This window comes from Salvelinus namaycush, chromosome 38, assembly GCF_016432855.1.
Source record: "Salvelinus namaycush isolate Seneca chromosome 38, SaNama_1.0, whole genome shotgun sequence".
Taxonomy (NCBI): domain Eukaryota; kingdom Metazoa; phylum Chordata; class Actinopteri; order Salmoniformes; family Salmonidae; genus Salvelinus; species Salvelinus namaycush.
The window spans coordinates 22,712,880-22,725,629 of NC_052344.1; the positions used below are offsets into that span (position 1 = coordinate 22,712,880).

The following is a 12,750-nucleotide window of genomic DNA, read 5'->3' on the forward strand; positions in this document are numbered from 1 at the left end:
AACAGTAGATTGTCATGGTATAGCGTGTATTATACAGGACCATGGATCAGGAGGGACGTCCAGAAACACCAGAAAGGCCTCTATTAGTAAAACCCCTGAGGGGGTCTCGAGGTGCTCTCTCTCTGACACACACACACACACACACACACACACACACACACACACACACACACTGCCCCTCCTCCACCTCTCCCTCCTGAAGAGAAACCAGCCGACTCAGTACGTTTGTGGAAAATCAATCTCCTCGTATCTCCTAGTAGCCCTCCACAATCCCTTGTGGGAGACCACTGGGAAGTGTAATAGGATCAATGGCCGCCCGCCTACCTTCTTGATGCGCCCGCTCTTGGTGCCCACGAAGGCCAGAGAGTGGTTCTTGTAGACATAGGCGATGACCGAGGTCATCTTGTCGGTGGAGTCAGAGAAGAGAGGGATGCCCTGAACCATCTCTGACACCCCCAGCGGAGCGTTCATATCCAGGCCACAGAAGTTGTCGTCGATGGTTAAGAGCTGGAGGGAGGGAGAGAGAGAGAGGGGAGGGAGAGAGTCATTATTGGACTTTTTTTGAGATCAACTGTTTCTTATTTCTTGTTGAAGAAGAGTGTGTATTCTGAAGAAGACTATGGTAGATGTTCAGTGAGAGAGACTTACAGTTAGTGCATTTATCTTCAGATAGCTTGGTGAGACAACCACATATCTCAGTCATAGTGAGCACATTTTCCCTCAATAAAGTAGCTATCAAAGTCCGTGCAAGTAGGAGGGGGGGGGATTTATAGAGACAAAAGTGTGGGTTTGGCTCCAGCCCTGCAATAACACACCTGATTCATCAACACTATTATCATCCCTCATCTGCACTAACATTGTTTTCCATGTGTTACAGCTGGGTTGGAGTAAAAACCTGCAAGCACTGCATCTCCTCCAAGACCAGAAACAACAGTTTCAACAGTTGTAAAGACCAGTAGAAAACACAGAGAAATTCATCTCCCGAGTCAGAAGACATGAATGTGAAGGGAGAGAGGTTCATAATGGCCTTTTAGACTGTCTGGGTTTAGTCTCAGTGACACAGTGTTATTTAGACTGTCTGAGACTGACCTTCTGGACATGTAGAGAGGGAGTGAGGGAGAGGTAGAGAGAGAGGGAGGGAGTGAGGGAAAGAGAGAGAGTGTGTGAGAGAGAGAGGAGAGGGGGAGATAGAGAGAGATGTAAAGAGATAGACAGGGAAAGGGAGAGGGAGAGAGAGATGAAGACTGCAGTCAAGTTACAGTAGTCCTATGTAATATTGCCAGCGGCTAGTCTGACAGGCAGATCCCAGGCAGATCCCCCCACAACACCACCAGTGTAAAGCCAAGAGATGCCAACAACAGAAACAGATATTCAAAGTGAATCGGAGAACAAAACAAAATGAGCCTTCCTTATTTTCACACCGCCACGCCAAATCAGTGTTGCACCTCTAGGGGGGAGAAATCATCGGAAAAACAAGAAACGCTCACCTCGTTTTTCATCTGTTATGCAGCTCTTATGCCTTGCAATTGGACATGCTACTGTGCTTTTGTAATTGCCATATGTGTCAGGTAGCCCAGCCATATGTGTCAGGTAGCCCAGCCATATGTGTCAGGTAACCCAGTCATATGTGTCAGGTAGCCCAGCCATATGTGTCAGGTAACCCAGCCATATGTGTCAGGTAGCCCAGCCATATGTGTCAGGTAGCCCAGCCATATGTGTCAGGTAACCCAGTCATATGTGTCAGGTAACCCAGCCATATGTGTCAGGTAACCCAGCCATATGTGTCAGGTAACCCAGCCATATGTGTCAGGTAACCCAGCCATATGTGTCAGGTAACCCAGCCATATGTGTCAGGTAACCCAGCCATATGTGTCAGGTAGCCCAGCCATATGTGTCAGGTAGCCCAGCCATATGTGTCAGGTAGCCCAGCCATATGTGTCAGGTAGCCCAGCCATATGTGTCAGGTAGCCCAGCCATATGTGTCAGGTAACCCAGCCATATGTGTCAGGTAGCCCAGCCATATGTGTCAGGTAGCCCAGCCATATGTGTCAGGTAACCCAGCCATATGTGTCAGGTAGCCCAGCCATATGTGTCAGGTAGCCCAGCCATATGTGTCAGGTAGCCCAGCCATATGTGTCAGGTAGCCCAGCCATATGTGTCAGGTAGCCCAGCCATATGTGTCAGGTAACCCAGCCATATGTGTCAGGTAACCCAGCCATATGTGTCAGGTAGCCCAGCCATATGTGTCAGGTAACCCAGCCATATGTGTCAGGTAACCCAGCCATATGTGTCAGGTAACCCAGTCATATGTGTCAGGTAACCCAGCCATATGTGTCAGGTAACCCAGCCATGTGTCAGGTAACCCAGCCATATGTGCCAGGTAGCCCAGCCATATGTCAGGTAGCCCAGCCATATGTGTCAGGCAGCCCAGCCATATGTGCCAGGTAACCCAGCCATATGTGCCAGGTAGCCCAGCCATATGTGTCAGGTAACCCAGCCATATGTGTCAGGTAGCCCAGCCATATGTGTCAGGTAGCCCAGCCATATGTGTCAGGTAACCCAGCCATATGTGTCAGGTAGCCCAGCCATATGTGTCAGGTAGCCCAGCCATATGTGTCAGGTAACCCAGCCATATGTGTCAGGTAACCCAGCCATATGTGTCAGGTAACCCAGCCATATGTGTCAGGTAACCCAGCCATATGTGTCAGGTAGCCCAGCCATATGTGTCAGGTAGCCCAGTGGTTAGAGCATTGAGCCAGTAATCAAAAGGTCAATAGTTTGAATCCCTGCACTGACAAAGTGAAAAATGTGCCCTTGAGCAAGGCAGTTAAACCTAATTGCTCCAGGGTCGCCATTGATAATGACTGGCCGTGACCCCATTCTCCAAGGGTGTCTCGGGGAGAGTCGGCTATGCCAAAAAACACAGTTCCAATTCACACGTGTATGAATTCCCACTTGTTCATGTGTGAAACAGGAAAAATATAAGCAACCACCAAATGACTATTATATGCAGATAGAATGGTGGGTTGGAAAATGGACGACATGCAGTCTGGGGAATGTCCACCTGTCATAAGAAAAGAGAATGCTGTACGGCTTCTGATACCAGAATAACGACGCTAGACAATAGGCCTTATTCCATCTGTATGGACAGATTGGAACAGTGGGCTTTGGGCTGGACAGTCCCATTTGGTTAATATGTGTCACGCCCTGACCAGAGTTTGCTTTGTATGTTTTATGTTTTGGTTGGTCAGGGTGTGATCTGTGTGGGCATTCTATGTTGTATGTCTGGTTTGTATATTTATATGTGTTTGGCCTGATATGGTTCTCAATCAGAGACAGGTGTTTTGCGTTGTCTCTGATTGGGAACCATATTTAGGTAGCCTGTTTTGTATTGTGGGTGGTGGGTTATTGTCTATGTTATGTTGCATGTTAGCACATTGTTTATATAGCGGTCACATTCGTCTTATTCGTTTTGTTTTGTAAGTTTGTTTAAGTGTTCTTCATTAAATATTGAAGAATGTATTCAAACCACGCTGCGCTTTGGTCCGCTTCTTACGACGATCGTGACAATATGGAGGCAGTGCGCTGGGTTATTGTGAGAATAAAAGCACGACAGTTGATACTACAGTTGGAGATGTTGTTCTCCTTCCCGTGATTAAAGGTCCTGAGGTCAGATTATAAATCATCACCTGGTCAGGTTATAAATCATCACCTGTTATCATATATTATACACATTTCTGGCATACCATTATGCCGATTCAAACCTTCCATCTCAGCCAGGGTTGTGTCTAGGTCCATCTAATACATCAGAAACACTGGCGTCTCTCTTTGCTTAATGAAAGATTAGACACGAGAAAAACTACATTATAAACCAAAGTCGGTAACAGTAAGCTTCTGCATGTAAACAAACCATTGGAACCGGGGGTGCCTAGCCTGCTTGTTGGGCTTCCACGCCCTAGCTGGCTCGAGAAGTTTCCTTGCCCCGGTTGGCTTAGATGGCGCATATCCCACGTCGGGCCTCAGCCGGATCGTCAGTTCTTATTCGTCCAGCCGGTCCAGAAGTTTTTTTTGTTTTTTGTTTTGTTGGTGACGTCGGGGTGGATTCCGGGGCGTTGCCTCGGTTGGCTTGGCAGGTTTCCATCCCACGTCACGCTCCGCTGGATTGTCGGGCTCCCTCGACAGGCGTCAGGCGTCTTGCCTCAACCGGATGTTAGGCTCGCCAGGCTCCCACACTCCTGTCGGTTCGCCCAGTGCCCATCTCTCGACCGGATCGCCTAGGTGGGACGCCGGGTGGCACCCCTAGAAGGGGTGGGTAGTGTCACATCTGTTCCCGCTCTTCCCCCCTGGTGCTCGAGGGCGCCAGGTTGCCCTGCATCACGTCTCCCTCGCTGCAGCGGGATCTACAAGCATCTTGCCTCAGCCGGATTGTCGGGCTTCCATGCCTCACGCTCCTGCCAGATCGTTGGGCTCCCACGACCCAACCGGCTTGCTCAGCGCCCATGTCTCGGCCGGTTTGCCGCCGGGAGGTGCCCCGGGGGGGGGGGGGGGGGGGGGGGTACTGTCACGTCAACTCCCGCTCTTCCCTCCTCTTGCACTTGAGGGCGCCAGTCTGCCCTGCATCACTCACTCCTATCATCTATTACGGTGGACACACCTGCCTCCCCTCGTCCGCGCATCAGCGATATTGGACTCACCTGGACTCACTCATCATCTGTTTATTACCTCCCCTATATTTGTCAGTTCCCTTGCTCTGTTCCCGCTGCTGCATTAATAGTTTTTTGTCTGTGTTACCTGTTTGCTGACGCTGTTACTGTCTCGTTTCATGTCTGTTCTATATTAAATGTTTTACTCCCCGTACCTGCTTCGTCTCTCCAGCATCATCCCATGTGACACATCTAGCCTTCTGCAGCGTTAGTCTTTCTGCAGGCCTGTCTGCTGTCCTCTCTACCGCCGGCCCATGCATCATCACAAGACAGAGAGCCTGGCCCGGCGTTGTCGTCGTGACGATAGCTCAGGGCACACACACATGGGCACATAAACACACCATCCCCAGACACCCTTATATCTGGAGCTTTAGTTGGTAGAGCAGTGGACCCCTCCATCTATAGCCCTCCTGCTGCTTACTCCTCTGATAGAAAGAGGAAAAAATGAGAGAAGAAGAGAAATCTTCTGCTGGCTACTGCCCCTTGACTTGATTTTCATCATTGTTACCGGCGGTTACAAAGGAGCCTCATCACCCAGGGGTCAGGGGTTAACCGCCCTATGAGAGAGGAAATGAGAAATGAGAAAGTCGGGAGGGGCGGAGGGAGATGTGAGGAGGGAGAGGGAATGGTTCGTCTGACCAACAACAAGATGTGTGGCGAACATTTCTTTCATTTTTCTCCAATTTCAGATTGATACCTCGGAGGGTGTAACGTGGGTACTTTTGAGAGAAGTGTGTGTGCATGTGTGTGTGTGAGTGTGTGTGTGCATGACAAACACTCATGCATGTACAGAGAACGAGACGTGTGTTCTCGTCTCCAGTTATTGACACCTGCCGTGATATTTCTGGAGAAGCGTCCTAACATGCCAATCACACCGAGCAGCGACGCAATTTAATGAAATATACTTGCTGTCTGTCATCCTTTCAGGAAGCAGACACATTTTCATTACGCCCGCACAAAACATGACATTTGACACCCATCTCAGTCACCCAGACTCAAATAATATCCAGTCCTCAAAACAGCCCCCATCTGCCTGTCTGTCTGTCTCTCTCTCTCCTTTCTCTATCAAACTATTTTTACTCTCATTCTCTCCCCCCTACTCTCTTTACTCCCCCCCACATCCTCCATATCTCTTTCTCTCTCTGCCTACAGTCCCCTCTCTCCTCCTCCCAGCCCCCTCCCTCTCTCACTCCATGTCTAACGCTCCCTCCCTCTGCAGGTACACGATTCCTTCCGCATTATGGTCAATTTCACACGGAGAGTCCCTGGGTGGAGTGAGGACACAGGGGAGGACACCGGCTCCCCTCCTAAAAGCCTCTGGATGAGAGATGAGGCTCTGCTGCATCTGAACGACGGCCAAAAACAGAGTACGGAATCAGGTCACTCAGACCTCTCGCTGTCCCTCCTTTTCTCTCTCTCTCTATCTCTATTTCTCTGTCTGCCAGCCAGCTACAGTACAAAGAGAGCTCTCTTCTGGACTGGGCATACGGCTCAGTAGACACAGACTAGAGAGAGAGAGAGAGAGAGAGAGAGAGAGAGAGAGAGAGAGTGAGAGAGAGAGAGAGAGAGAGAGAGAGAGAGAGAGAGAGGGAGAGAGAGAGAGAGAGAGAGAGTTTTGAGTTTTTATAAAACCTTTATTTTCTACTCAATTATTAACATAAATAATGACACACTGCCTTTTCAGAAATGAAACAATAAATGTAATTCCTACTCAAAATAAATAAAATAAAAATACAAAAGAACATATACATTCAACTTATTTCCTCAACAAAAAATAATTTCCCCTCCTCTACAAAACAAAGCACTCCTTCATATGCCCACTTCTCCTCAAATAATGGGAGATCTTTTACAGCTGAGAAGAACTCAAAATCCACTTTTATTCTTGCTTTCACTAATCCTTTAAAAACACATCTTATATCCTTCTCATATCCCGTGTCTATCTTATGTTTCCTACTCAAAAAAATTGACATCTTAGCTTGTCCCAAAATAAAATTTAACAGTTGACATTTTCTTTTCTGTTGCTTACTATATTGAAACCCCAAAATAAAAACATTGTTATTAAAAAACTCACCTACAGCTCTAAACAAAGACTCCAGTATTTCCAATAGAGGTTTTATCCTCTCACACTCCATAAAACAGTGAAAAATGGTTTCTCTTATATTACAAAAAGGACATCCATCTCTAACATCTGAGTTAATGACAGATACAAAAGCATTAACTGCAATAATGCCATGTAAAACCCTCCATTGCATATCACCAGTACCCTTTTGTAACGGTGGTTTGTACAGTGCTCTCCATGCTGGCTTTACTTTGTCATCAATTCCCAATTTTACCCTCCATGGAGTGTCTTTTCTATCTTTCAATTTATCTTTATTTAACACCTTGACACACCCCCTATACAAGTCCTTCCCATTCACCTCATCCAAACCCACCTCCTCCAACCCTCTCAAATCCAACAATAAACCCTTTCTCTCTGACTCTGGGATATTTGGTGTAATCCCTAGTCTTGGAAATGAGACGTCTTCATCTTGTACCTTCTTCTCGTGGCTATTAAGCATTCCCCACTCTTCCTCTGACAGAGCCTTCCTGCAGCTTCCCAGCATTTGTTCGACAATCCTTTCCGACCTCACCCCCAAATGTTCAGCCAACCGTCTTCCATCCATTAAGGCGGGCCCAGCCCTGGCCATTAACTGTTTTAAGGTGATGATTTTGCCCTTCACCAAAATCTTGGAGAAATGTGGAACAGCTGCAGTTGTACAATCCAGTCTTGCCCCATACACCAGAGGTTCCTCCAACAACCAATGCACTGACTCCGCTGAAGTTCGTCTGGACACCTTCATTATGCTCCACACTCTGAGAAGACCTCTGTAAAACGGAGGTACTCCCTCCCTAGAAATCTGTCTACTATCAACCAGAAATAAAGCCTTCTTTAATCCTAATCCTCCAACCCTCTGTAATACAAGACCTGCCACCCCTCTCCACACCACCTTTTCCGGTCCATAAAGCAACCTTTGAATAAACTGAAACCGGAAAGCAGCAGCTCTACTAGCAAGATGTACAAGACCTTGTCCCCCCTCCTCTTTTGATAAATATAAAACACTTTGTGGAACCCAATGATATTTATCCCAAAAAAAATCCACAATAATTGCCTGTATCTTAGCCAGAAGGCCAGATGGTGGTTCTAAAACTGACAACCGATGCCACAGTGCAGAGGCAATCACATTATTAACTATAATAGTGCGCCCCCTATATGACATACGAGATAATAACCAACGCCATCTCCTCATCCTCCCTTCCACCATTTCAACCACCCCACTCCAATTTTTTTCCATAGTCCCCTCATCTCCTAGGTACACTCCAAGATACTTAAAACCTCCCTTACACCATTCTAGCCCCCCTGGCAAAGCCATGATCCCTCCAGCCCATTTTCCAATCTGTAAAGCACAACTCTTTTCCCAATTTACCTTTGCAGAGGATATTCCCCTAAAACGATCAACCATTAGACTCAAACTATCCACCTCCGCTTGATTTTTCACTAAAACAACTACATCATCAGCATAAGCTGAGAGACGAATAGGAGGAATATCCTCTGAAAGGTACACCCCTTCAATGCGACTTCTAATGCTATTTAGTAGTGGCTCTATAGCAATGGCATACAACATCCCTGACAAAGAACATCCCTGCCTAATACCTCTACACACTTTAAAAGGAGCACTCAAACCACCGTTAACTTTCAATACACTTTCAATGTCACCATATATCACCTTTATCATGGCAATAAAAACCGAGCTGAACCCAAACGCCTCAAGCGTGTGCCATAAATATTTATGTTCAACTCGGTCAAATGCCTTTTCCTGATCAATTGAAATTAGACCAGCATCCAACCCAATAGCCTTAGAGACGTCCAAAAAATCACGAATCAGAGAAATGTTATCCCCTATCTGCCTGCCAGGAACACAGTAGGACTGGTCCGTATGTATAATTTGCCCCATCACCTCCCTCAGCCTGTTGGACAAAGCCTTTGACAGGATCTTATAATCAGTGCACAATAAAGCCACCGGCCTCCAGTTCTTCACCTCCCTAGGGTCACCCTTTTTGGGCAATAGGGTGAGGACAGCCCTTCTGCAGCTCATTGGTAGTAACCCTCCGGTTAAACTATCATTAACCACTTCTAGCCAATCCTCTCCCAACATAGCCCAAAAAGACTTAAAAAAGTCAACGGGAAGCCCATCAATGCCTGGTGCCCTTCCATTTTCCATGCCTTTTAATGCAGTGTATAACTCCTGCAAAGACAATGGTTGCTCCAGCTCAACCTGCGCTTCTGCAGCCACCGTTGGGAGCCCATCAAAGAACTGCTGTGTCACTGTTTTATCCTCTTTGTACTCACACTTATAGAGCTCAGCATAGAACTCTACTGCCCTCTTTCTAATTTCACTCGGGCTAGTGAGCTCTTGTCCAACAGCTGATTTGAGACAATGAATAATTTTTCTTTGTCCATTCTTTTTCTCTAAACCAAAGAAAAACTTGGATGAGGCATCCATTTCAGATATTCCCTGAAACTTACTTCTCACCAATGCCCCCTGTGCTCTGATACCCAGCAGGTCTGCCAATGCAGCTTTTCTCCTCTTGAGGGCCTGAGTATGGCCTCGATCTCCTGTGGTCTCAACCAACGTCATGAGTTCCACTATTTCAAACTCTAAGGCTTTCATTGATCTGGTGATATCCTTGGTGACATTCCTCGTGTATTGATTACAGAATTGTTGAATCTGGATTTTCCCTATATCCCACCACTGTTGAAGGGATACAAAACTGTCCTTTTTAGACCTCCACCTCTCCCACAAAAAACTGAAACATTTCCTGAAGTGAGCATCACTCAATAAAGTTATATTAAAATGCCAGTATGCACTTTTGGGTTTTACATCATTAATGAACACCACCTCTGTTATTAAACAATGATCCGAAAATCCCACTGGGGTTATCACACTTGATTTACAGACCTGAGATTGATGCTCAAAACAATAAAACCTATCTAACCTAGCCATAGAGATGGTGTTCTCTCTCACATGCGCCCAGGTGTACTGCCTTGTGCCTCCATGTTGACTCCGCCAAATATCACACAGTTCATGTGTTACAATGAGGCGTTTTAAAAAATTCCTTGAAGCTATATGAGGTTCTTGGTGATTTCTATCTAAATCGCTGACTGTGCAGTTGAAATCCCCAGCAATAAATAAATAATCCTCTTTATTACATTTCTCAATGGTATTTGATAATGTCTCTAAAAAACATACCCTCTCAACTGTCACCACTGGGGCATATACATTTATCATACACATAGTGATGTTTTCATACCTTGCTCTGACTTTTAATAACCTCCCCTCAACTATCTCCTCAACCTCATAAGACAAAGGCAAAAACCCTTTTGAGAACAAAATAGCCACACCCCCACTTTTTGAGTTTTTATGACTACACACCACTGTCCCCCCCCACTCCTGTTGCCACATAACTTCATTTTCCAAATTACTATGCGTTTCTTGTAGAAAAATTATGTCACTTCCCTTTCCCCTAATTAACTCATACACCATGGCTCTTTTTTTACCATCTCTTCCCCCATTTACGTTTAAAGAAGAAATCTTAAAACTACTCATGGATGAAAAAAATATACAGAAGATGATACAGCCACCCCATCTCTTTACAGAGTTAAAACTGCAACTAAACTCTTTCATTTTCTTTCGAATTTACATCACTTATCACTCTCGTGACCACTTTCTTGAGTCTAGCAATTTCAGGGCTTTTCAACCCTCCTCCTGTAATTTTTGACATCAGAAACTTTGCTGATTCAATAAACAATTCACTTTCAGGGAAAAAATCAGTTACATTGTAATCCTGCATATATTTCTTCCCTTTTGTCACCTTCAGAAATTGACGTATCTTCTCAATTCCATATCTCCCTTCCAACCCATTTGTCTCGCTATACTGTTGTGACGCGTCAGATGACTCACTCTCGCTATCCTCCCCAGAAGAAAAATCCACCATCTCTACCACTTGTTCATCTTCAACTGATTTATCACTCTCTACCTTTCTCTTAGAACTAGACCCTTCACCCCCCCTTACATTCTTCCTTTTACTCCTCGGTATTTTGAAAACATCTGCTTCTTTTTCCATTATTTCGACCTCCTCTTGCCCTCCAATTTCATTCTCCAGCACCACCTCAGCGACGGCAGTCGCAATCTCACCACCTATTTCCCCTCCCTCTTTTTTCTGATCTACCACAATTTCCACCTTATCCACAATGCCTTCTTCTCCTACTTTTCCAACCACATCTGCCCACCTTCTCCCTTCCCCTGCACCCTTAGCATTTTCATCCCTTCGCGGTGGTGCGTTATTTGCACCAGCACTATAACTACTACCGGTCTCAGCGCGCTCATTCTCGGGACAACTGCGCACCAAATGCCCCTCTCTTCCACAACCAAAACATTTCATTGATTCAGTCGAAGCGTAAAATACATAATCAAATCCATCAATCTTAAAACTGAACGCTAAATTCAGTTCATCTACGTCCTTTTTTAAGATCATATGCACTTGCCTCCTATGAGACACGACATGTTTCAGCAACGGAGATTTGCATCCAAAAAGAACCTTCTTTATTGTAGATACGATTTGACCATGACGCGCTAACTCTCGCTCCAGCACTTCATCTCTAACAAAAGGTGGCACGTTAGAAAGTATCACTTTTTTCGCCGGATTCATAAGCGGAAATACCTGCGTCTGTGTCTCCCGCAACACCACACCCGTCTCGACTATTTTATTCACCTTTTCAATAGAATCTAAGAATATCACTACAGCGCTATTCATCCTTGAGGCTGATTTGATGCTATCATACCCAATGATAGCACCAACCGCAAGACTACATTCTTCTACTGAACAGCCGGCCGCGGCTGGAATTTTCACTCCATGCCTTCGACTAAGTTTTTCATACTCCAAACCTCCACGAGTGGCCATTTCAACCCGCCCCACCCGCTGGTTGTGCACTCGCGACAAAAAAAACAACCTCAAACTATCCCACCACCCCTATACTTTCTTAGTAATATTTAGAAAAAATACCCTTAAACCAACTAAACTAATCAATATATATATATTTACATACCAAAACCCAATAGAGTGAAAAGAAATCCAGTCGCTCTCACAATCACTCCTGCTTGACGACTCACTCCCAGCATGCACTCCGAAGAGAGAGAGAGAGAGAGAGAGAGAGAGAGAGAGAGAGATGGTGGCACAATGCGATTAAAGGGACTGAATGAGATCCACTGTTCAACGCTCTCTGATGTTGGGCCTAATCTGGGCCTGCAGTGTCACAAAGAGGAGTCCTATGGTTCGCTGGTTCAGGAAGTTAATGACACTCATTATACTGGTAGACGTGTTTCCCCACAACACCACTCCACCACTGCAGAGCCATGAAGCATCACTTATTTTCCACTTCTCTGTACGTCTATAAAAACAACACAACAAATATAGGTGGGTAGTCTAATAATTGGTCAGTGCAACCGGCAAACCTGTATTTCCATGAACTTCACAACACATAATTATGTACAATGTTACCACTGTGTGAAATAGCCTGCCTGTCAAATTGAATGCTGGGCACAACAACCTTGCATTACTGCCTACGCATTCACATTCATTATGCAATCATAACAGCGTGGGACAGCTACAACACATAGCACCGTGAACTTATTCTATGGTATTTATCTGTCCTTTAACTAGGTGAGTCCCATTGAGACAGGAACACCTATGTCAGAATGCTATTCACTGACTACAGCTCAGCGTTCAACACCATAGTGCCCTCAAAGCTCATCAATAAGCCAAGGACCCTGGGACTAAACACCTCCCTCTGCAACTGGATTCTGGACTTCCTGACAGGCCGCCCCCAGGTGGTAAGGTTAGGTAACAACACATCCGCCATGCTGATCCTCAACACAGGGGCCCCTCAGGGGTGTGTGCTCAGTCCTCTCCTGTACTCCCTGTTCACTCATGGCTGCACGGCCAGGCACGA

At 45.9% G+C, this 12,750-nt stretch overlaps 1 protein-coding gene across 1 annotated transcript in view; it reads right to left on the minus strand.

The window, feature by feature from the left end:
• The window catches only part of LOC120032105 (plexin-A4-like), a 311,274-nt gene that overhangs the window by 219,108 nt on the left and 79,416 nt on the right, over window positions 1-12,750 (minus strand). The window contains exon 3 of the mRNA XM_038978046.1: window positions 325-507. Within this exon, the coding sequence (XP_038833974.1) occupies window positions 325-507 (183 nt within the window). The remainder of the gene's footprint in view (window positions 1-324; window positions 508-12,750) is intronic.